Raw genomic sequence first — 25683 nt, 5'->3', positions numbered from 1 at the left:
GGCTGAGTGTTGAAGATTATTGATTAATCTTGAAGGGATGATAGTATTGAATGCTGAGCTGTAGTCAATAAAGAGCATCATAGTGTTCGCATCTTTGCTGTTCAGGTGTTCCAGGGTTGAGTGAAGAGCCAATGAAGTGGCACCTGCTGTGGGCCTGTTGTGCTGGTAGGCAAATTGGAGCAGATCCAAGTGACTTCTCAGACAAGAATTGATTTGTTTCATCATCACCCTTTCAAAACACTCAATCACTGTGGTCCTGGACAAAAGCACTGGAGAGCAAATTATTTTGAAAATGTTGCTTTGTAAGAAATTTTTGTTGTCATGATAGACCACTTGAAGCTGAACACAAATATAATTTCAGACTTCTTATATCAGGTAGGAACTTGGAGAAACAAGAAATCAACTTTCATTGAATATAATGAATTTAATTGTAAAATGGTGCTGATGCTTTGCAATAGTTCAAATAAGCTAAAAATATTTTGTTGGTGATTTTTGTTTGTACTCAGTGTCTGAGGCTTCTTGCTTAAGTGTCCAACAATAATCAGCCAGCATTGATGGATTCCAGTTGCCCTGATACCATTTCTCCATGACAGTAATGGAGTGAAATCTTTCACATTGCTCGTCACTGACAGCACCAAGATTTGCAGGGGAAAAGTCTAAATGGGAATGCAGAAAATGAATCTTTAGTGACATGCTGCACTTCATGGTTTTGTGTGCTTGAAGCATGTTGTCAACCAGCTGCATATAGTTTGGTGCTCTGTAGTTGCCAGGAAAATTTTCAACATCTTTGAATGCCTTCTATGTGATTTTCTCAGTCTCACTAGAAGTTCTTCAAATTGCCTGTCATTGATGGCCTGTTTGATGTGTGGACCAACAAAAATGCCTTCCTTAATCTTCGCATCAGTTATTCTGGGAAACATCTGCCTCAAAATATTAAAATCCTTCATGGAAATTATTGTGCCTGGTGACAGCAGATTGCATCCTTGCAGTCTTGAACCCAGTAATTCTGCTTTTGCCTATGACAAACCCAAGTCTCTGAACTGGTCATTTAACTCAGATTGAGTTGTCAGATAAGGCTCACTTGATACAAGGGGTTCAAAATCTGTATGTGTATCAGTATTATTTTCTGTTCCTGACTCGGGCATGGTGGCATCTTTATCTGCCTCCTCTAGACTCCATGTCACTGGTGGTTTCGGTACTGGAAGACTATCGACATGGCTGAAGGGAGATTAGGTATTCAGTGACTTCATGAGCACAAGAAAATCTGCAGATGCTGGAAATCCAAGCAACACACATGCAATGCTGGAGGAACTCAGCAAGTCAGGCAACATCTATGGAAAATAGTAATCAGTCCTGAAGAAGGGTCTCAGCCTGAAACTTTGACTATTCAATGTATTTCTTGTTTTTAGCAGACAAACAAGACACATTAGCAGTCTGTCACATAATCCTTCTACTCTCACCGTATCATTGGGACAGCAAATGGCGTTGACTTCCGACTAACTCACACAAAACGTTTTGTCTGTGTTGCTTGGATTTCTGGCATTCGCGGATTTTCTCTTGTTTGTAATTGACTTCCGAGTACCGCTGAGCCAAGCTCTGAGGTCGACAGCTTGTGTTGTGCAACAAGTGTGAGGAGCCCAGACTTTGTCTTGGTCACCAATTTTACACCCAAATAGAGCTCATAGCCTTTCTTTATGAGAGCAGTCATAGAAACATGGAAAGCCTACAGCACAATACATGCTCTTCGGCCCACAAAGCTGTGCCGAACATGTCCTTACATTAGAAATTACCTAGGGTTACCCATAGTCCTCTATTTTTGTACCTATCTAGGAGTCTCTTAAAAGACCCTATCATATCTGCCTCCACTGCCATCGCCGACAGCCCATTCCATGCATGAGTCATGTTCCATCTTTGAGATTTAAGTGCACACTCACCACAAATATAACAAAGTCTTGCAGCTGTTGCAACATTGTCGAGACATTTTGACCATAAGACCAAAAGACAAAGGGGCATATGTCGAGTCTGCTCCGCCATTTCATCATGAGCTGATCCAATCTCCTCTTTAGTCCCATTCCCCCGCCTTCTCACCATAACCTTTGATGCCCTGACTACTCAGATACCTATCAATCTCTGCCTTAAATACACCCAATGACTTGGCCTCCACTGCCACCTGTGGCAACAAATTCCATAGATTCACCACCCTCTGGCTAAAAAAAATTTTTCGCATCTCTGTTCTGAATGGGCGCTCTGCAATCCTCAAGTCATGTCCTCTCGTACTAGACTCCCCCACCATGGGAAACAACTTTGCCACATCCACTCTGTCTATGCCTTTCAATATTCGTAATGTTTCTATGAGGTCCCCCCTCATTCTTCTAAACTCCAAGGAGTACAGTCCAAGAGTGGTCAGACGTTCCTCATATGTCAACCCTCTCATTCCTTGAATCATTCTAGTGAATCTTCTCTGAACCCTCTCCAATGTCAGCACATCCTTTCTTAAATAAGGAGCCCAAAATTTTGCTATCACAAATACTCCTGAAAATACAATTACTTTATTATAATGAGTACACACAATATGCTATGCAGGTAGAACATGCATATCAATGTGATCGCGAACAGATGCACATGTAAACACAATGCGTAGAACGGTGTGTGCGTGATGCCTTTAAAGCCTTTCAAAAACCTGCCCTGTCATGCAGCATCCACCCTGACTAAACATGCCCAGGCATGCCTGGACAAATCAGAAGACTTGTCAGCTTACATTGTGGCAACATTTTAATTGACTTGAATTATGAATTGAAATAACAAATACAGGCAATTTCAAAAACATGGTGCATGATAGGGAAATTTCATGGTGATATTCATGATCAGCAGCCCAAAATCCTTGTTGTCTGGTGTTGTCATTGAGGCAAGTTACCACTATATTCTTAGGCAATATATTATTCAATATGTTGTATTGAATAATATATTCAATATTTTATATTGAAACAGGTGGGTATTTCAGTCTGCCGAAGTGAGAGGTTAAAGATCTCAGTTAACAATGCAGCCTATTGAACAGCACAGGTCTTTAGTACTTAGTCATGTATCCCAGCTGTTCCAGATCCATTCCATGGCTTCACCCTCCTGAAGGATGCTCTCACGCCAGTCTCAGAGACTGATATCACAGGGTCATTGGGGGCTGTGGGATTTCGTGATAGTTCCTCCACATTTTGTTGGTCAAAGCAAGCATAGAAAGCATTGAGCTCATCTGAGAGCAAAGTCCTGCTGTCTTCTATGTCACTTGATTTCACTTTGTAAGAGGTGATAACAGTCAAGCCCTGTCACAGCTGTTGAGCATACTTCATTGGTTCATTTAGTCCAGAATTGCCAGAGTGGAAATGGCTAATACGAGGGTCATAATTTTAAGGTTATTAGAGGAAAGTATAGAGGGGATATCAGAAGTAAGATTTTTACACAGAGAGTGATGGGTGCATGGAATGCCCTGCTAGGGGTCGTGGTAGGGGCAGATACATTTAAGAACATTAGGAACATTTAAGAAACTCTTAAGTAGGCACATGGATGATAGAAAAACGATCTGGAAGAGGGGACCGAGTGTAGTATATCTAAGTTTGCTGATGATACTAAATTGAGTGGAAAAGCAAATTGTACAGAGGATACAGAGAGTCTGCAGAGAGATATAGATAGGTTAAGTGAGTGGGCAAGGGTCTCACAGATGGAGTACAATGTTGGTAAATGCGAAGTCATGCACTTGGGAAGGGAAAATAGATCAGATTATGGATATAAATGGTAAAAGATTGTAGCATGCTGCTGTGCAGATGGATTGGGAGTGTTTGTGTGTGAATTACAAAAGGTTGTTTTGCAGGTGCAGCAGGCTATCAAGAGGCAAATGAAATGATGGTCTTCATTGCTGTAGGGATTTAATTTAAGAGCAGGGAGGTTATGCAGCAACTATACTGGGTACTGGTGAGGTTGCACCTGGAGTACTGCGTGCAGTTCTGGTCTCCCTACTTGAGGCGATGCAGAGGAAGTTTACCAGATTCCAGAGATGAGGGGTTTAAACTGCAAAGAGAGATTGAATTCGAAAGAATGAGAGGTAATCTTATAGAAGCTTAAAATTATGAAAGGGATAGATAAGGTAGAGGCAAGAGGGTTGTTTCCACTGGAAGGTGAGACTAGAACTAGAGGACATAGCCTCAAGGTTCGGGGGAGTAAATTTAGGATGGAGATGAGGAGGAACTTCTTGTCCCAAAGAGTGGTGAATCTGTGGAATTCTCAGCCCATTGAAGCAGTGGAGGCTGCCTCAGTACATATATTTAACACAGGTTTGGATAGATTTTTGCATAGTAGGAGAATTAAGGATTATGGGAAAAAGCCAGGTGGATGGAGATGAGTCCATGGTCAGATAGGCCATGATCTTAGTGAATGGCGGGGCAGGCTCGACAGGTCGAATGGCCTACTCCTGCTCCTATTTTTTATGTTCTTATGTAAAAATGGAGGGCTATGTGGGAGGGAATGGTTAGATTGACTTTAGAGTAGGTTAAAAGGTCGGCAAAACATTGTGGACCAAAGGGCCTGTACTATGCTATAGTATTGAGTACTTGAATGTACAATATACAGGGTGATGTGGAAAGAATGGTGGATTGGACTAACTGGCAAATTGTTCACAAAGCCGGCATTGAAGTTTCTTGTCCTGTGTTATTCTGTGGTTATGTGGGCTCATTCCTTGAGCTGCTTGAGATGGGATTTGGCTTCATCCTAAGTGAGTTTGCCTTTTTCACCTTCTGCTTTGCAGAGCCTGTGTTCCGTACTCCACTGGTGTTGAGTAAAGCAGCTGACGTCCGCGACGAGTTTGAGAACCAGCTTGGACAGGTACTGCCCTTTTGGCTACTGCTGTTGTTTAGAGGACAAGCGGGTGATGGCGCGTTGCTCACAGGGCTGGTTGACCCTGGGTCAGGTGCATTGTTGCAGGATATTCTGGCGGATACACGCTGTTCCTGACATCGGATCGAAGAGCCATGAAATCGCAGATTGAATTCATTCCAGGCTCCAAATGCAGATTTATCTTCTCCACTTCTGACCTGATGGCAGGAACAGCTTCTTCCCCCAGACCCATAAGACTACTGAACTCCTTCCCAACACCCAAGTCTCATCACGCATGAAGTGCCAGTAGCATTATGCTGTCAATCTTTTGGAATATATTTTATTTGTGGTAATGTTACTTTCTACAGTGGCATGCAAAATTTTGGGCACCCCGGTCAAAATTTCTGTAAAAGATTTCTGTAAGCAAATGAAAGATGACCTGATTTCCAAAAGGCATAAAGTTAAAGATGACACATTTCTTTAATATTTTAAGCAAGATAACTTTTTTATTTCCATCTTTTACAGTTTCAAAATAACACTAGACACTAGAATACTACAGCACAGTACAGGCCCTTCAGCACTCAGTGTTGTGCCGACCCATATATTCCTTAATAAAAAGTACTAAACCCACACTACCCCGTAACCCACTATTTTTCTTTCATCCATGTGCCTGTCCAAGAGGTTCTTAAATACTCCTAATGTTTTAGCCTCCACCACCATCCCTGGCAAGTCATTCCAGGCACCCATAACCCTCTGTGCAAAAAAACTTACCCTTGATGTCTCCCCTAAACTTCCCTCCCTTAACTTTGTACGTATGCCCTCTGGTGTTTGCTATTTGTGCCCTGGGAAACAGGTACTGACTATCCACCCTACTATGCCTCTCATAATCTTGTAGACCTCTATCAAGTCCCCTCTCATCCCTCTACACTCCAAAGAGAAAAGTCCCAGCTCTGCTAACCTTTCCTCATGAGACTTGTTTTCCAATCCAGGCAACATCCTGGTAAATCTCCTCTGCACCCTCTCCATAGCATCCACATCCATCATCTATAATGAGGTGACCAGAACTGAACACAATACTCTTTAAGTGTGGTCTCACCAGAGATTTGAAGATTTGCAACATGACCTCTCTACTCTTGAACTCAATCCCCCTATTAATAAAGCCTAGCATCCCATTGGCCTTCTTAACTATCCTATCAACCTGTGCAGCAACCTTGAGGGATGTATGGATTTGAACCACAAGGTCCCTCTGTTCATCCACACTCTTAAGTAACCGACCATTAACCCTGTACTCAGCTTTCTGGTTTGTCCTTCCAAAGAATCATCTTTGTGAATCTCCTCCGGACTCTCTCCGATGACAACACATCCTTTCTGAGATATGGAACCCAAAACTGTTGACAGTACTCCAAGTGTGGCCTGACTAGTGTCTTATAAAGACTCAGCATTATCTCCTTCCTTTTATATTCTATTCCCCTTGAAATAAATGCCAACATTGCATCTGCCTTCTTTACCACAGACTCAACCTGTAAATTAACCTTCTGGGAGTCTTCCATGAGGACTCTTAAGTCTCTCCGTACCTCTGACATTTGAACCTTCTCCTCATTTAAATAATAGTCCACACTGTTTTCCCTTTTACCAACGTGCATTATCATACATTTCCCAGTACTGGCACATTTTTGTCCATTCTTTTAATTTGTCTAAGTCCTGCTGCAATCATATTGCTTCTTAAGCACTACTTACCCCTTTCACCTATCTTTGTATGAACTGCAAACTTGGACACAAAACTAAACCCTGAGGAACACCACTTGCCACCGACAGCCAACCAGCAAAGGCTCCTTTTATTCCCACTCACTGCCTCCTGCTTGTCAGCCATTCTGCTATCTATGCCAGTATCTTTCCTGTAACACCCTAGGATATTATCTTATTAAGCAGCCTCACATGTGGCACCTTATCAAATGGCTTCTGAAAATCCAAGTAAATGAACTCCACTGCCTCTCCTTTGTCCATCCTGCTTGTTACTTCCTCTGAGGACTCTAACAGATTTATCAGGCAACATTTCCCTTCACAGAAACCATGCTGACTTTGACTTATTTTATCATTAGTCTCCAAGTACCTTGAAATCCCATCTTTAATAATAGTAACTTTCCCAAACACTGAGGTTAGGCTAACTGGCTTATAATTTCATTTCTGTTGCCTTCTTCCCTTCTTAAAGTGTGGAGTGACATTTGCAATCTTCAGTCTTCCAGGACCATGCCAGAGTGAAGGGATTCTTGAAAGATCATGATCAGTGCATCCATTATCTGTTCAGCAACCACTCTCAGGACTCTGGGATGTAGTCCATCTGGTCCAGGTGACTTATCCACCTCAAGACCTTTGAGTTTGCCCAGCACTTTTTCCTTTGTAATAACAATGGCACTCACTCCTGCTCCCTGACACTCATGGATCTCTGGCACACTGCGAGTGTCTTCCACAGTGAAGACAGATGCAATGTACCCATTAAGTTCATCTGCCATTTCTTTGTCCTCCAGTACTACCTCACCAGCATCATTTTCCAGTGGTCCAATATCAACTTTCACCTCCCTTTTACTCTGAAAAAGCTTTTGGTATCCTGCTTTATATTATTGGCTAGTCTGCCCTCATATTTCATCTTTTCCCTTCTTATAGCTTTTTTGGTTGCCTTTTGTTAGATTTTAAAAGCTTCTCAATTATCCAACTTCCCACTCACTTCTGCTACCTTATATTCCATTTCTTTGGCTTTTATGCCATCCTTAACTTCCTTTGTCAGCCACGGTTGCCTTCTCCTGCCATTTGAGAACTTCTCCCTCTGTGGGATATATCTATCCTGCACCTTGTGAGCTACTCGCAGAAACTTTAGCCATCTCTGATCTGCCATCATCCCCGTCAGTATCCTCCTCCAATCCACCTGGGCAAGCTCCTCTCTCATGCCTCTGTAATTCCCATTATTCCATTGTGATACAGATACATGTGAGTTATGCTTCACCCTCTCAAACTGCAGTATGAATTCAATCATATTATGATCACTGCCTCCTAAGGGTTCCTTTACTTTAACCTCCCTAATAAGATCTGGGTTATTACACAACACCCAAGTATGCCTTTCCCCGAGTATGCTCAAGCACAAGCTGCTCTAAAAAGCCATCTCATAGGCATTGAACAGATTCCCTGTCTTGCGATCTACCACCAACCTGATTTTCCCAATTCCCTTGCATATTGAAGTCCTCCATTACAATTGTGTCATTACCCTTATTACATGCCTTTACCAGCTCCTTTTACAATCTCAGCTACTATTTGGAGGCCTATATACGATTCCCATAATTTTGTTTTACCCTTGCAATTTCTTAATTCCACCCACAAAGATTCAACATTCTCTGACCCTGTGTCACCTCTGTCTAAAGATATAATTCCATCTCTGACCAAAAGAGCCACAACACTGCTTATGCCTGTCCTTTCAATATTAAGTATATCCTTGATGTTAAGCTCCTAGCTATGACCTTCTTTCAGCCACAACTCAGCCCACAACGTCATACCCACCAATCTCTAATTGTGCCATGTGTTCATCCACCTTATTCCAAATGCTACGTGCATTTAAATACAGCACCTTCAGTCCTGCATTCTTCACCCTTTTGAATTTTGCCTCTGTGCTACAATTTAACTCTTTGCTCTGTCTGCATTTGTACCCAATCATTGGCTTGTCCTTCTTTACATTTGTGTTACACCCCTCATCTACTTGTAAACCTGCAGGCTCATCCTCAGCTCTACATACTGGTTTCCATCCCCCTGCCGTATTAGTTTAAACCACTCCCAACAGCTTTAACAAACCTCCCTGTATAGGTTTTAGTCCCCCTCAGATTCAAGTGCAACCCATCCTTCTTGTACAGGATACACCTGCCGCAGAAGAGGTCCCAATTCTTTAGTCACTCATTTATTTGCCACTTCATTCTATTCCTATCCTCACTGCCATATGGCACAGGCAGTAATCCTGAGATTACTACCCGTGAGGTCCTGCTTCTCAATTTCCTTCTTAGCACCCTGTATTCTGTTTTCAGGACCTCAAACAACTCCCAACAGCTCTACTATATCTGCCCACAAGTCTTATGGTCTTATAAAGACTTGTCCTCCACAGCTGCCTGTGGCAAAGAATTCCACAGATTCGCCTCTCTCTGGCTGAAGAAATTCAGCCTGCTTTATCCATGCTAGAATCTTTCCTGTAATATGATGTGCTCGTAGCTTGTTAAGCAGCCTCATGTGTGGCACTTTGTCAAAGGCCTTCTGAAAATCCAAGTATACAACATCAACACTTTCTCCTTTGTCTATCCTGCTTGTCTCTCCATCACATGTTCTACCAGTCTGTTGTTGCCAGTACAATCTTCTATGCGGTGGTGTGCTGGGCCATTGGCATCAACACAGGTGATACCAACAGGCTCAATAAACTGATTAGAAAGGCTGGCTCTGTTATAGGAGTCAAACTGGACACACTGGAGGCTGTGGCAGAACAAAGGACCCTACTGAAAATCCTGGCAATTCAGGACAGTGTTTCTCACCCTCTGTGTGCCACCTTGGCTGAACAGAGGAGCACTTTAGTAATAGACTAAGACAACTGAGCTGCTCCAAAGAGCACTATTTGAGGCCATTAGGCTCTATAATGACTCAACCTATAGGTAGGGAAGTGATGACCCCCTCCCCTCCTGTTAGACTGTTCATGGTAACTTATTTTTTGTTCTTTCTACTTCTGATATTTATACTACAGTGATACTGTAATTTTCTTTGGGACCAATAAATTATCTATCTATTTCTTCAAAGAATTCCAATAGATTTGTTAGGCAAGATTTTCCCTCAAAGAAAACCATGCTGTCTATGGCCTATTTTCTCATGTGCCTCCAAATATCCTGAGACTCAAGGTATTGGTGAGGTTTAATTGTCAGGAATGGACAGGAGGAAGAGTATAGGAAACTGATACAGGACTTTGTGATATGGTGCAACTCAAACTACCTGCGTCTCAATATCACCAAGACCAAGGAGATGGTGGTGGACTTTAGGAGATCTAGGCCTCATATGGAGCCAGTGATCATTAATGGAGAATGTGTGGAGCAGTTTAAGACCTACAAGTATCTGGGAGTACAGTTAGACGAGAAGCTAGACTGGACTGCCAACACAGATGCCTTGTGCAGGAAGGCACAGAGTCGACTGTACTTCCTTAGAAGGTTGGCGTCATTCAATGTTTGTAGTGAGATGCTGAAGATGTTCTATAGGTCAGTTGTGGAGAGCGCCCTCTTCTTTGTGGTGGCGTGTTGGGGAGGCAGCATTAAGAAGAGGGACGCCTCACGTCTTAATAAGCTGGTAAGGAAGGCGGGCTCTGTCGTGGGCAAAGTACTGGAGAGTATAACATCGGTAGCAGAGCGAAGGGCGCTGAGTAGGCTACGGTCAATTATGGAAAACCCTGAACATCCTCTACATAGCACCATCCAGAGACAGAGAAGCAGTTTCAGCGACAGGTTGCTATCGATGCAATGCTCCTCAGACAGGATGAAGAGATCAATACTCCCCAATGCCATTCGGCTTTACAATTCAACCGCCAGGAGTAAGATATGTTAAAGTGCCAGGGTTAGGACTCAATGTATTTAAGTAAACTACTTAAGAACTTTTTAAAAGCTATTATTAATGCTTTTTGAGAGGGTGATTTTAGATGCATATCATATTTTTACTGAGTTAAGTATTGTATGTAATTAGTTTTGCTACAATAAGTGTATGGGACATTGGAAAAAATGTTGAATTTCCCCATGGGGATGAATAAAGTATCTATCTATCTAATTTGGTGTATTTTGTGCAGTTCTGGTCACCTTACCTACAAAAAAGTTATCAATAAGATTGTAAGGGTGCAGAGAAAATTTACATGGATGTTGCTGGGACTCGAAGACCTGAGGTACAGGGAAAGGTTGAACAGGTTAGGACTTTATTCCCTAAAAGAGTTTAAATGTAATCAAGCTTTATCCACTGATATTGGGTGAGATTAGAACTAGAGAATGTGTTTACGGTGAAAGGTGAATTATTTAAGGGGGGCATCAGGGGAACTTCACTCAGAGGGTGGTGAGAGTGTGGAAGGAGCTGCCAGCAGAAGTAGTGGATATGGGTTTGATTTTAACATTTAAAAGAAATTTGGATAAGTAAATGGATGGGAGGGTTATGGAGAGCTATGGTCCGGATGCAGGTCAATGGGACCAAGCAGATTTAGAGTTCAGCATGGACTAAATGGGCCGAAGGGCTTGTGTCTCTGCTGTAGTGTTCTACAATTCTAAACAGTGGTAAAGGTGATTTAGATCTAGTGATAACAAAGGAACAGTGATCAATTTTCATATCAGGATGGTGTGTGTAAGTGGTGCAAGTTCTCCTGAAGTCAGTAACCATCTTCTTGTTGACATTGATGAAGAGGTTATTTGCTTGGCTCCAGACCGCAAGTTATTGCACCCCCTCTCTGTGGGCGGTCTCATCTTTGTTGGTGATGAGCCCCACCACTGTCGTGTCATTGGCAAACTTGACATTCTGGGACCAGAGGGCACGGCCTCAGAATAGAGAGGCGTCCATTTAGAACAGCGATGAGGAGGAATTTCTTTAGCCAGAAATGGTGGTGAATCTGTGGAATTCATTGCCATAGATGCTTATGGAGGCCAAGTTATTGAGTATATTGAAAGCAGGGTTTGAATTTGGAGGGGAACCCTCAAGTGGTGGTGTTCCCCTGTGCGAGAAACTTTTGTCCTGCGTGATGGTTAAGGCACAGGTTTCGGAGCTGCTGTCAAATGAATCCAGGCAAATAACTGTAGTGTACAATATGGTTTGCTGACATCAGAAACCATGTAGGTAAATCATTAGTCACATTCACACAGATGCAAAGGAACAATCCAGCAGGTGATTAAATGTTTCCCTTTATCTAGATACATGAAGGAGCCACTGTGAAACCATCTGGAAGGAGTGTGGGTTCACACCCTGGGGATGTGTAAATTGGACCAAATCTCTACCATTGATGACAGTATTGTTGGCTTTATGGCCAAGTTTGGGGACGATTCAAAGATAGGTGGAGGGGCAGGTAGTGTAGAAGAAGCAGGGAGTCTGCAGGACAACTTAGATTAGGAAAATGGGCAAAGAAGTGGCAAATGGAATATAGTGTTGGAAAGTGTATGTTCATGCACTTTGGTAAAAGGAATAAAGGTGAGGATTGTTTTCTAAATGGAGGGGATGTTAAAAAAAATCAGGTACAAAGGGACTTGGAGTCTTCATGCAGGATTCCCTAAAGGTTAACTTGCAGGTTGAGTTGGTGGTGAGGAAGGCAAATGTAATGTTAGCAATTATTTTGAAAGGGCTAGAATTCTAAAGTAAGGATGCAGTAAGGCACTGATCAGACTGCACTTGGTAATTGTGAGCAATTTTGGGCCCCTCATCTAAGAAAAGATCTGCCAACATTGGAGAGGGTCCAGAGAAAGCTCTCGAGAATGATCTCTGGAATGAAAGGGTTAACATATGGGGAGTGTTTGATGCCTGGGCCTGTACTCACTGGAGTTTAGAAGAATGGGAGAGAGGGGAATCTCGCTGAAAGTTATCAAACATTGAAAGGCCTAGATAGAGTGGACGTGGAGAGGATGTTTCCTATAGTAGAAGAGCCTAGGACCAGAGAACACAGACTCAGAATAGAGGGACATCAGTTTAGAACAGAAGTGAGGAGAAATTTCTTTAGTCAGAGGGTGGTGAATCTATAGAATTCATTGCTACAGATGACTGTGGAGGCCAAGACATTGAGTATATTTAAAGTGGAGGTTGGTAGAATTAGTAAGGGCATCAAAGATTACGGGGAGAAGAGAGGAGAATGAAATTGAGGGGAAAATAATATCCTGCTCCTATGTCTTAAGGTCTTAAATTAGCCATAATCAAATAGTGGAGCAGACTCAATGGGCAAATGGCCTAATTGTGCTCCTGTGTCTTATGGTCTTAAATATGAGTGTGTTGGGTGACAGAGGGCTATCAGGGTGAGATGACGTTTAATTTTGCAAGGGATATGGAGAGTAAGTGGTTATGTGTCAGTTAGCCATGATGTGCTCAAATCGTGGTAGAAATTGATGGGCCAAATGGTTCCTCTAGTTCCTATGTTAATGTCCAGTAACCTTCTGAAACAAAATTCTCTATATTTACTGAGCTTGCAGACGGAGGCGGGTGTCTGATCGAGGCAAGCCTGTGCATGTCCCCTGCACACTTGGCCAGAGGCCCGAGTTGCAGAGGCAGGAGGGTTGGGAGGAGAACCAACCATCTGGTTTCCTTCCACAGCTAGCCAGGCAACTGTACCTTGTGCCCGCCCCTCTGTTTAACATCGTGAAGCTCTCACTCTCCATGCTGCCACAGAATGCAGGATGCAGCTGCCTTGCATTGGAATCGCTTGTTTTAAGACACGATTTCCCCCACGACAGCAGTGCGGTTTCTGGCATTCGTCTCCTTCAAAGGTAGAGAGCGGGGTAGGTTTGCAGATTAAACTGCACTGTAGGGCTGGCAGGTGCTGAGGGAAAATGGCACGGGGGTGGGGGAGAGCAGAGCTGACAGAGGAGGGAGGGGGCCAATGTTGGGGACCGCAGTCTTAACAGGGGAACAGGCAGTGAAGGGAGCATGGTGTTACTGAGGAACAGGTAGTGAGAGAGCAGGCTGATACCAGGGTAACAGGTGGTGAAGGAATGCAGTATTACCAGGAACAGGCGGTGAGAAGTACAGTGTTACCAGGGGAACAAGCTATGTGGGAACAGTGTTACTATGGAACAGGCAGTGAGGGAATGCAGTTTTACCAGGGGAACAGGCGGTGAGGGGACGCGGTGTTACCGGGGAAACAGGCGGTGAGGGAACGCGGTGTTACCAGGGAAACAGGTGGTGAGGGAATGCGGTGTTACCAGGGGAGCAGGCAGTGGGTTACTATCGGGATAGTGAGAAGACAGGCACTGAGGGACCAGGTTTCTCTTGCATCCATCTCCCCAGGCAGTGCCTCAGTGGTGTCCCTTCAGCACTAGATTGGCTCCAGATAACACACAAAAAAAACGTACAGGATGCCACAGCCTGCACTGCTCCATGCCAGAAATATATATTACCACTTTGGATGTGTCCTTGTGAACAGCAAGTGCCACCCAGGCAAAGCTGTTCTCTGGGCTCATGTGCTTATTGAGGAAACTGGTTCTTTCCTCAATACGCCTTTAAGAATCTCTCTAAACCTACGGCATATACCAACCTTCATTTAAAGGAAAAGAAATGTTTGCTTTATTTGAACATACAGTGAAATGTGTCATTTGTATCCAATCAAATCAGTGAGGATTCTGCTGGGCAGCTCGCAAGTGTCACCACACTTTGGGCAGCAAATCATGCCCAAAACTCAGTAACTATAACGCGTATGTCTTCAGAATGTGGGAGGAAACCAGGGCACCCAAGTGATCATGGGGAGATCGTACAGACAGCAGTGAGAATTGAACCCTGATCTACAGCTCATTCTGTTACACGATGCCTCAATGTGTCCCTGTATCTCTCACGTGGCTCCCCATCAGGGGTTGCCATGGCATCATGGCAGTTACCACGACACTATGATAGCTGAAGGCATCGGAGTTCAGAGTTCATTTCCAGCACTGTCTGTAAGGAGTTGGTACTTTCTTACTGTGAGCGCATGGGTGTCTTCCAGGTGCTCCGGTTTCCTCCCACAGTCCAAAGACATAGCAGTTAGTCGGCTAATTGGTCATTGTAAATTATCCTGTAATTGGGCTACGGTTAAATAGGTGGGTGGCTAGACGGCACAGTTAGTTGAGGAAGGGCCTGTTCCGCGTCATATCTCTAAATAAATAGATATAAAATCATAAGACACCACTTTGGATAGTTTACTGCATTCAGGCATTTCACATTGTAAAGTGATGCCAACTGTGGCTGATGTCCACTGGAGATGAGCTTCCCCCTGCCCATCCACTCAGTCCCAGCCACCATCCCAGATCAGTCGGAAGAACAGGAACATTGATTCGTATCTGGAGCCTGAGACCTGAACCTTCTGTCCTTCTAGTTTGAGGCGGAGGAGAGCTTGAAGGAGGACGATGAGACGGTCACGGCAGAGATAATTCAGATCATCCTGGCCGAGGGGGAGCAGGAGAAGAAGAAGCTGACTGTAGCTGAGCAGCTGAAAAGGGACGAGCAGTTGGCACGGAAATGGAATCGAGAATTGGTGAGTGTTCAGCTCTCTTTTTCCCAGACTTTGTTTCAGATTTTGTTCACAATTTGTGCAGGAACATAGCAGTTGTTGTGCAAGTTGATAGGATTTAAATAGGCACGTGAATGTGAGGAAAATGGAAGGATGTGGACTGTGTAGGCAGAAGGGATTGGTTTGGTTAGCCATTTGATTATTAATTTAATTGGTTCAGCGCAACATTGTGGGCTGAAGGGCCTGTTCCTGTGCTGTATTATTCTATGCTCTGTGTTCTATAGTTAATAAGAAGATATATGTTGTGTTGGCCTTCATTAGACCACAATTACAATATTGTGTTCAGTTCTGAATTTGCCAGGATGCCTGGATTAGAGAGCATGACTTTAGAGGATAGGTTGAGTGAACTAGGACTTTTTGCTTTGGAGTGAAGGAGGATGAGACATGACTTGATAAAGTTGTACAAGATGATGAAGATAGAGTGGAGAGCTGGAGACTTTTTCCCGGGGCCAAAATGGTAAATACAAAGGGGCATAATTTTAAGGTGACTGGATGAAAGTATGGGGGGTGTCAGAGCTGTGTTTGTTTTTACACAGAGCGTGGTGGGTATGTGGAATGCCCTGCCAGGGGTGGTGGTAAAGGCAGATCCATTTCAGACATTTAAGAGACTCTTAGATAGGCACAAGGGCGAAAGAAAAATAGAGGGCTGTGTGGGAGGCGGGAGGGAAGGGTTAGCTTGATATTAGAGTTGGTTAAAATATCAGCACATCTGATGGGGACTGTACAGTGTTCTTTAAGGAAAGGGATGATAGTGATGTTCAGTTCACCTTCAAGGGAACAGGGGAATGCAGAGTCAGCTGATGGGATAAAGAACAGTTTCGGCCTGAAACACTGATTACTTATTCCCCTCCAGAGATGCTGTCTGACCTGCAGAATTCCTCCAGCATTTTGTGTGTGTTGCTCTGGATTTCCAGCATCTGCAGAATTTCTTACGTTTATCATCAGAGTAGAGTGCAAAAGGCTTAAAAAGAAGACAGCCATATCCAGCAGGCAGTGGAGTGAGAGGCAGCAAAGTGATAGGGCTTTAGCTCAACACGCTTAGGCGGTAATGGGACAAGGCGAGGTAGGTTTTACCTGTGCTAATTGCAGGAAGGAAGTAGTATGTGTGTGAGGCCAGTTTTCTGTGCTCGGTGTCAGATGTGGGAGGTCCTGGAGACACTCAGCCTCCCGGACGGCCATATTTGCACTCAGTGTGTCGAGCTGCAGCTCCTAAGGGACTGAGACAGGGAACTGGAGATGCAGCTCGATGACCTTCGCCTGGTCAGGGAGAGCGAGAAGGTGATAGAAAGGAGTTACAGACAGGTGGTCACACCGGGGCCATGGGAGACAGACAAGTAAGTAACAAGCAGGAGGGGGAAGGGGAAGAGTCAGGTACTAGAGAGTACCACTGTGGCTGTACCCTTTGACAATAAGTACTCCTGTTTGAGTACTGTTCCCCCAGCTTACCTGGGGGAAGCAGCAGTGGCCATGCCTCTGGCATAGAGTCTGGCCCTGTGGCTCAGAAGAGTAGGGAAAGGAAGAGGAAGGCAGTAGTGATAGGGGACTCTATAGTCAGGGGGTCAGACAGGTGATTCTGTGGACGCAGGAAAGAAACTTAGATGGTAGTTTGCCTCCCAGGTGCCAGGTTCTGCCCCGATGAAAGCTACAATTATTACTAAGCAATGCAGTGGTTTAATTTTTGGGTTTTGGGGTTTCGGGTTTTTGATCCTCCACATCAACCCGGCAAGGTGGACAGCGCACTCAGGAGCGATCTGTCCCGAGTCCCGAGAACTTCCGTTCCCGAGCCCGGCGCTGAAACATACGTTCTTAAGTGCTTTATATGCATAGAAAGGTAAAATATATACAATATACTAAGACAAACGTTTGACTAACTGACGCTAAATAATACCAGATGTACCTGTTCCGACTTACTTAGTAAGAGAACTTCCAATTTTTTTCTATCCCGATCCACGATAACCCACGCACATCCTCCCGTATACTTTAAATCATCTCTAGATTACTTATAATACCTAATACAATGCAAATGCTATGTAAAATAGTTATTATACTGCATTGTTTAGGGAATAATGACAAGAAAATAAAGTCTGCACATGCTCGAACAACAAGTGCTGGAAGAGCACTTCCGGGTTTTTGCAATTCGCGGTTGGTTGAATTTGCGCATGCGGAATTTGCGGATAAGGAAGGCCGACTGTATATGGATTTCAGCAAGGCATTTGATAAGGTACCCCATGTAAGGCTTAGTGAGAAAGTAAAGAGACATGGGATTCAAGGGGACATTGCTTTGTGGATCCAGAATTGGCTTTCCCACAGAAGGTTGTAGACGGGTCATATTCTGCATGGAGGTCGGTCACCAGTAGTGTGCCTCAGGGATCTGTTCTGGGACCCTTACTCTTCGTAATTTTTATAAATGACCTGGATGAGGAAGTGGAGGGATTGGTTAGTAAGTTTGCTGATGACACAAAGGTTGGAGGTGTTGTGGATAGTATGGAGAGCTGTCAGAGGTTACAGCGGGACATTGATAGGATGCAAAACTGGGATGAGAAGTGGCAGATGGAGTTCAACCCAGATAAGTGTGAAGTGGTTCATTTTGGGAGGTCAAATATGTTGGTAGAATATAGTATTAATGGTAAGACTCCTGGCAGTGTGGAGGATCAGGGGGATCTTGGGGTCCAAGTCCATAGGGCCCTCAAAGCAGCTGCGCAGGTTGACTCTGTGGTTAAGAAGGCGTACGGAGTATTGGCTTTCATCAATCGTGGAATTGAATTTAGGAGCCAAGAGGTAATGTTGCAGCTATATAGGACCCTGGTCAGACCCCACTTGGAGTACACTCAGTTCTGGTTGCCTCACTACAGGAAGGATGTGGAAGCAGAGAGGGTGCAGAGGAGATTTACAAGAATGTTGCTTGGATTGGGGAGCATGCCTTAAGAGAATAGGTTGCATGAACTCGGTCTTTTCTCCTTGGAGCGACGGAGGATGAGAGGTGACCTGATAGAGGTGTATGAGATGATGAGAGGCATTGATTGTGTGGATAGTCAGAGGCTTTTTCCCAGGGCTGAAATGGTTGCCACAGGAGGACACAGGTTTGAGGTGCTGGGGAGTAGGTACAGAGGAGATGTCAGGGGTAAGTTTTTTACTCAGAGTAGTGAGTGTGTGGAATGGGCTGCCAGCAACGGTGGTGGAGGCGGATACAATCGGGTCTTTTAAGAGACTTTTGGGTAGGTACATGGAGCTTAGAAAAATAGAGGGCTGTGGGTAACCCTAGTAATTTCTACGGTAGGGACCTGTTTGGCACAACTTTGTGGGCCGAAGGGCCTGTATTGTGCTGTAGGTTTTCTATCTTTCTATGTTTAGCTCTGAACTTAACCATGATGCAAGAACCGGATGTCTTGTTTAAATATCATTGGTTAATGGGTAAAATGTCTCCCAGGTGTTGGGAGGGAGGAACTTCCCACTGCCTTACATGTGCATCCAGTGCTGAGAGCCTCAGTTTAATCTCTTACCTTCGTGTACCACCTCTGACTCTGCAGAGACTTAGCAAGGTGTCTGTCAGGGTTATGGAATGGGGCCTGAACCCACAATCTTCAGGTCAGTTTCCAATGAGTTGTCCAGGGCAACTTAATTTCCTCCTGGTTCATGTATTTTTTTTGAATGCTCAGATATTTTTATTGAGGGGGAAGTTGGAAGTGTGGTGGAGTGTGTCCCTCGTCTCTCGTTATCTTGGTTCATCCAGGGAGTAACATTAAGGTCATAGGACACTACTGGTTAGAAATAGGCCCTTAGGCCCATCTAGTCTAAGCAGAACTGTTAATCTGCCTAGTCGCATCGACCTGTACTTCGACCATAGTTCTCCATGCTCCTCCCAGCCGTGTACCTATCCAAACTTCTCTTAAATACTTAAATCAAACGCACGTTTGTCACTTCCACTGGCAGCTCGTTCCATACTCTCACCATCCTCTGAGTGAAGAAGTTCCCCCTCAGGTTCTCCTTAAACATTTCACCTTCCATCCTTAACCTAAGACCTCTAGTTCAAGTCTCACCAAACCTCAATGGAAAAAGTCTGTTTGCATTTAAACTATTTCTACCCCTCATAATCTATCAAATCTCCCCTCATGCTCCTACGCTCCAAGGAATAAAGCCCTAACTTATATAGCCTTTCCCAAAAGCTCAGGTCCTTAAGTCCTGACAACATCCTTGTAAATTTTGTCTGTTACCTGACCTTCTATAGGCTGCTGACAACATGTCTGACTCGGAGAACGAAGAGCCTGCAAGACGGGTGACTACCCGGCAGTGGGGGAAATTGGCCAATGGCAAACTGAGCTCCAGCTGTTCCAGTCGCCTTACAAGGTAAACAAGGAGCTGACCTTAGCTTGTTGTCTAAACGTATGTACTGCACTTAATTGCTGAACCTCTGTTCTCAATCCTTGGGTGGCACCACTCCCCCTTCACCGTTCTATGCTGGAAGTCGGCTATGCCACCAGTGTAATCTGCAGCCTCCTGTACCTTAGAACCATTTCATTGAGAACCTTTGCTCTGTCCACCTGAAAAGGCAGGATTAACAGCTGCCCACCCATTTCAATTCAACTTCCTGTTCTCATTCTGACATGTTGGTCCATGGTCTCTTCTACTGCCACAATGAGGCCACTCTCAGGTCGGAGGAGCAACATTTCATATTCCGTCTGGGGAGCCTCTGACCAGATGGCATGAACGTCAATTTCTCCAGTTTCTGATCATTCCACCCCCCCCCCTTCTCTCTTTTTCCATTCCCCATTCCATTTCGTCCCTTCTCTTCTCCTCCCCTGCCCATCGTCTCCACCTGGTTCCCCTCCTCCTTCCCATGCTCCCATAGTCCATTCCCTCTCCTATCAGATTTATTTCTTCTTCAGCCCTTTACCTCATCCATCTATTACAGAGGAGGCTGGGCACTGACTTACAGAGGTGTATAAAATTATTAAGTCCATCAGTAAGGTGAATAGCTACAGTATTTCACCCCCCCCCCCCAGGTGGGAAAGTCAAGAACAGGGAGGCATAGGGCTAACGTGAGAGGGAAATGATTGAGAGGGCATTTGACAGAGTGTTCTGGATGGTGGGTATGGAAGAAAATGCCAAAGGAAGTGGTAGAGGGAGGTACAAATGCAATATCTAAAATAAATTTGAACAGGCATATGGATAGGAGAGGTTTATTGGAATGTGGACCAAGCACAAGCACATGGAAATAGATCAGTATGGCAACACACTCAAAATGCTGAAGGAAGTCAACAAGTCAGGTATGGAGGGGAATAAACAGTTGCCATTTCAGACTAAGACCCTTCATCAGGACTGACATGTTGACTGTTTATTCCTCTCCATAGATATTGCCTGACCTGCTGAGTTCATCTGGCATTTTGTGTGTAGTGTTCAAGATTTCCAACATCTGCTGCTTCTGTGCTGTAAACTCTATGACTATAGAGTCTGGGTGACTGATCTTGTTTGCTGATCCTGTGAAATGCTTTTTGACATTTTGCTAGTTCAAAGTGCTGCATAACTAGGAATGGGATGTCCAGGAAGGGATAACAGCTCTGGTGAAGGGGTTTGTCATTTCCATTGTGGGGCAGTTCACTCACCTTTGTTCACACAACGCTTCAAGAAGCAGGCTAAACTAGATGCGGGTAGCTGGTGGCCTCATGTTTCGGTGAGTTAGGGACATGCCTGTCCTAACATGTGAAGTCAACTCGGGCAGACTGGACAGATGAAATCTAGTGAGATCCTGGAAGGCAGGTCTGCAATACTTCGTGGAGAGCGAAGGGCATGAAAAGGCACAGACAAAATCATGGTTGTCTACTGCAACCAAAAAAGGCCCCAGTGGTGATGACTACTCATACCACTGGACCTGGAATCCCAAGGTCGAGAGAGTGGAACTACCCCAGTGCAACGGCTTTTCCACTTCAAAAACTCCCCGCACAGGTCTCCTGTCATTGTTGGATGTGCCAGACAACCACCATAACTGGGAGATCTCGGGCTTGAGTTGACACCACCTGATGGCACAGTGACGTAGATGGGTAGCGTGTAGTGTAGCAGTTAGTATAATGCTATACAGCGCCAGCAGTCAGGGTTCAGTTCCCACCACTGTCTGTTTACATTCTCACCATGTCCACATGGTTTCCTCCCTCATTCCAAAGTCATACACGGAAGGGTTAGTGGGTTGTGGGCACATTATGTGGCAAGAAGCATGGTGACAATTGTGGACTGTCCCCAGCTGATGCTTGGGCTGAGCTGGCTGTTGACACTAAAGACGCATTTCACTATATGTTTTGCAACAAAAAATAGTCTTTGAAGATTTTTACTTTTGAAGCAATTCTAGTTCTTGCTGTACATGTTATAAATAAAGCTCATCTCTAATCTTTAAGTGCCTTCTGACATTTTGCTAGTTAAAGGTAGTGAATAACTGGAAGATCCCAACGACACCACCTTGGGCAGAACGGTGTATAACTGGGAGATCCCAACAACACTACCTTGGGCAGAACAGTGTATAACTGGGAGATCCCAACAACACCACCTTGGGCAGCATGGTGTATAACTGGGAGATCCCAACAACACCACCTTGGGCAGAACAGTGTATAACTGGGAGATCCCAACACCACCTTGGGCAGAACAGTGTATAACTGGGAGATCCCAACACCACTACCTTGGGCAGAATGGTGTATAACTGGGAGATCCCAACAACACTGCCTTGGGCAGAACGGTGTATAACTGGGAGATCCCAACAACACTACCTTGGGCAGAACGGTGTATAACTGGGAGATCCCAACAACACTGCCTTGGGCAGAACAGTGTATAACTGGGAGATCCCAACGCCACTATCTTGGGCAGAATGGTGTATAACTGGGAGATCCCAGCAACACCACCTTGGGCAGAATGGTGTATAACTGGGAGATCCCAACACCACCACCTTGGGCAGAACGGTGTATAACTGGGAGATCCCAACAACACCACCTTGGGCAGAACGGTGTATAACTGGGAGATCCCAACAACACCACCTTGGGCAGAATGGTGTATAACTGGGAGATCCCAACAACACCACCTTGGGCAGAACGGTGTATAACTGGGAGATCCCAACACCACCACCTTGGGCAGAATGGTGTATAACTGGGAGATCCCAATGACACCACCTTGGGCAGAACAGTGTATAACTGGGAGATCCCAACAACACTACCTTGGGCAGAATGATGTATAACTGGGAGATCCCAACAACACTACCTTGGGCAGAACGGTGTATAACTGGGAGATCCCAGCAACACCACCTTGGGCAGCATGGTGTATAACTGGGAGATCCCAACACCACCACCTTGGGCAGAACGGTGTATAACTGGGAGATCTTGCATGACTCCATCTTGGGCAATATGGTATCGTAGATGGACAGAGCGGTGTATCCCGTGATGACAGCTCCTTTCCCCTTACTCTCTCCTCCTTGTGTTTGCAGGATGCTTCGTGCCAGCTCAGAGGAATCTCGGAGTTGGAGTACACCTGTGGAAAATAACCAAATCCGGAGAGTGGTGCCTCGCGGCGATAGTGGAATCAAGGTAACCTCATTGACAGCCATTACACGTGGTGAAGCATCGCCCTTCCACTTGTTCCTGCACTGACAGCATAAGCATTCAGTAGGAAGCATTGACAAGACCATTTTTATTCACTGAGCAACCTAAGCAGATGGCGGCAGTGTATTTATAGGAAAGCATTGAGTCCTGGATTGTTGGTGGCACAGGGGGAGACAGTTCCTTTTGTTGAGCCATGCCAGCTCGCTGAAGCAGTCTCATTGCCCTGTTCTGGCCCTATTCTGATAGGGTGGTTAAGAAGACGAACGGTGTGTTAGCCTTCATTTGTCGGGGAACTGAATTCAAGAGCTATGAGGAAATGTTGCAGCTCTATAAAATCCTGGTTAGACAACGTGGAGAATTGTGTTCAGTTCTGGTTACCTCATTTATGGGAAGGATGTGAAAGCTTTAGAGAGGATGCAGAGGAGATTTACCAGGATGCTGCCTGGACTAGAGAGCATGTCTTATGAGGAAAGGTTGAGCGAGCTAGAGCTTTTCTCTCTGGAGCGGGGGAGGATGAGAGGTGACATGATAGAGGTGCACAGGATGATAAGAGGCATAGATTAAGTGGACAGCCAGACTTTTTCCCAGGGTGGAAATGACTAATACAAAGGGCCATAATTTTAAGGTGATTGGTGGAAAGTATAGGGAGGGATGTCAGTGGTAGATTTTTTTTTACAGAGATTGATGGGTGTATGGAGTGTGCTGCCGGGGTGTTGGTAGATGCAGATTCATTAGGGGCATTTAAGAAACTCTTAGGAACATGGATGATAGGAAAATGATGAGCTATGTGGGAGGGAACCTTCCCAGTTTTGTTTATCACTCAAATCTGTCCACTAATGATGTCACAGCCTCTGTCCTCCACTCCGTCCTGTCCCACATGGAAAATGGTGCCTCATATGCCACAATGCTTTTTATTGACTTCAGCTGGGCATTTAATACGATCATCCCTCAGAAGTTGGGTCCTCATTGGGTCTCACTGTAACTGGATCCTAGACTTCTTAACAGAAAGGGCCTAGTCACTCTGTATTGGCAGGAACATCACACTGAGCGCTGGTGCCCCCCAGGGCTACGTGCTCAGCCCGCTGCTGACGCATGACAGCAATGCTAGATTCAGTTCAAACCAAATCATCAAGTTCACTGATGACACAACAGTGCTTGGCCTCATCAACAATGACAAGACTGCGTACAGAGAGAAAGTAGAGTGGCTGGTAGAATGCTGCAAGCACAACTTGAGTCTCAACATGGACAAGACCCGAAGAGGTCATTGTGGACTTCAGGAAGGTGCAGACCACTCTTCACTGCACATGCACGGCTCCTCTATGGAGAGAGTTAGGAGCACTCTCCACATGGAGAGGACATTGATGGGCTCACAGAGTGCATCACTGGTTACATCAACTTCTGTGTGGACTGCAATGTTCTGGCAAGAACTGTCCTTTGTTATTCAAATAACAAGCCATGGGTAACAAAGGACATTAAGGACATCCTGAATGCTAAAAAGAGGGCGTTTAGAGATGGAAATAGGGAGGAGCTGAGGACAATACAGAGGGACCTGAAAGTCAAGATCAGGGAAGCTAAAGACAGGTATAGGAGGAAGCTTGAGTGGAAACTCCAGCAGATCAACATGAGAGAGGTCTGGAGTGGGATGTGGACCATCACTGGGTTCCAGCAAACTAGCAACAGAGGAGCTGAAGGCAGTGTGGACAGGGCCAATGGACTTAACCTGTTCTTCAACAGATTTGACACTGCCCATCCCCCACATGATTCATCTGTTGTCAGCCCCCAACCAACATATACTCCACTCTCTCCTCCTCACAGTCCCCCACCCTGCTGTCATGACTACACCCCTCCCCCACCTGAAACCACCATGGTGGGCTTCACAGCTGAATGGGTGAGAAGACAGCTGAAACAAGACGTTCCAGCAAGGCTGCAGGCCCGGATGGTGTCAGCCCCAGGGTGCTCAAAGCCTGTGCCCCCCAGCTATGTGGAGTACTTCACCATGTCTTCAACCTGAGCCTGAGTCTCCAGAGGGTTCCTGTGCTGTGGAAGACGTCCTGCCTTGTCCCTGTATCGAAGACGCCGCGCCCCAGTGGCTCCAATGACTACAGACCGGTGGCATTGACCTCCCACATCATGAAGACCTTGAAGAGACTTGTTCTAGAGCAGCTCCAGCCAATGGTTAGGCTACACTTAGACCTCCTCCAGTTCACCTACCAGCCCCGACTAGGAGATGAGGATGCCATCATCTACCTGCTGAACCGTGTCCACGCCCACCTGGACAAGCCAGCGAGCACTGTGAGGGTCATGTTTTTTGACTTCTCCAGTGCGTTCAACACCATCCGCCCTGCTCTGCTGGGTGAGAAGCTGACAGTGATGCAGGTGGATGCTTCCCTGGTGTCGTGGATTATTGATTACCTGACTGGCAGACCACAGTACGTGCGCTTGCAACACTGTGTGTCAGACAGTGGTCAGCAGCACTGGGGCTCCACAGGGGACTGTCTTGTCTCCCTTTCTTTTCACCATCTACACCTCGGACTTCAACTACAACACAGAGTCTTGCCATCTTCAGAAGTTTTCTGATGACTCTGCCATAGTTGGATGCATCAGCAAGGGAGATGAGGCAGAGTACAGGGCTACGGTGGGAAACTTTGTCATATGGTGTGAGCAGAATAATCTGCAGCTTAATGTGAAAAAGATAAGGAGTTGGTGGTGGACCTGAGGAGGGCTAAGGTACCGGTGACCCCTGTTTCCATCCAAGGGGTCAGTGTGGACATGGTGGAGGATTACAAATACCTGGGGATACGAATTGACAATAAACTGGACTGGTCAAAGAACACTGAGGCCGTCTACAAGAAGGGTCAGAGCCGTCTCTACTTCCTGAGGAGACTGAGGTCCTTTAACATCTGCCGGATGATGTTGAGGATGTTCTACGAGTCTGTGATGGCCAGTGCTATCATGTTTGCTGTTGTGTGCTGGGGCAGTAAGCTGAGG

At 45.3% G+C, this 25683-nt stretch overlaps 1 protein-coding gene across 3 annotated transcripts in view; it reads left to right on the top strand.

Annotated features, from left to right (window-relative positions):
• rnf169 (ring finger protein 169) overlaps positions 1-25683 on the top strand; it is a 63772-nt gene that overhangs the window by 17185 nt on the left and 20904 nt on the right. For all 3 annotated transcript variants that reach the window (XR_012098786.1, XR_012098785.1, XM_073044372.1), the window contains exons 2-5: positions 4790-4866; positions 14930-15088; positions 19350-19468; positions 22581-22680. Coding sequence is in view for 1 of the 3 variants with exons in the window: in XM_073044372.1 (XP_072900473.1) it covers positions 4790-4866; positions 14930-15088; positions 19350-19468; positions 22581-22680 (455 nt within the window). In the remaining 2 variants the exon portion in view is untranslated. The remainder of the gene's footprint in view (positions 1-4789; positions 4867-14929; positions 15089-19349; positions 19469-22580; positions 22681-25683) is intronic.

This window comes from Hemitrygon akajei, chromosome 4, assembly GCF_048418815.1.
Source record: "Hemitrygon akajei chromosome 4, sHemAka1.3, whole genome shotgun sequence".
Taxonomy (NCBI): Eukaryota; Metazoa; Chordata; class Chondrichthyes; order Myliobatiformes; family Dasyatidae; genus Hemitrygon; species Hemitrygon akajei.
The sequence above is the reverse complement of the archived record's forward strand: the minus strand, read 5'-3'. Positions and strand labels throughout refer to the sequence as shown.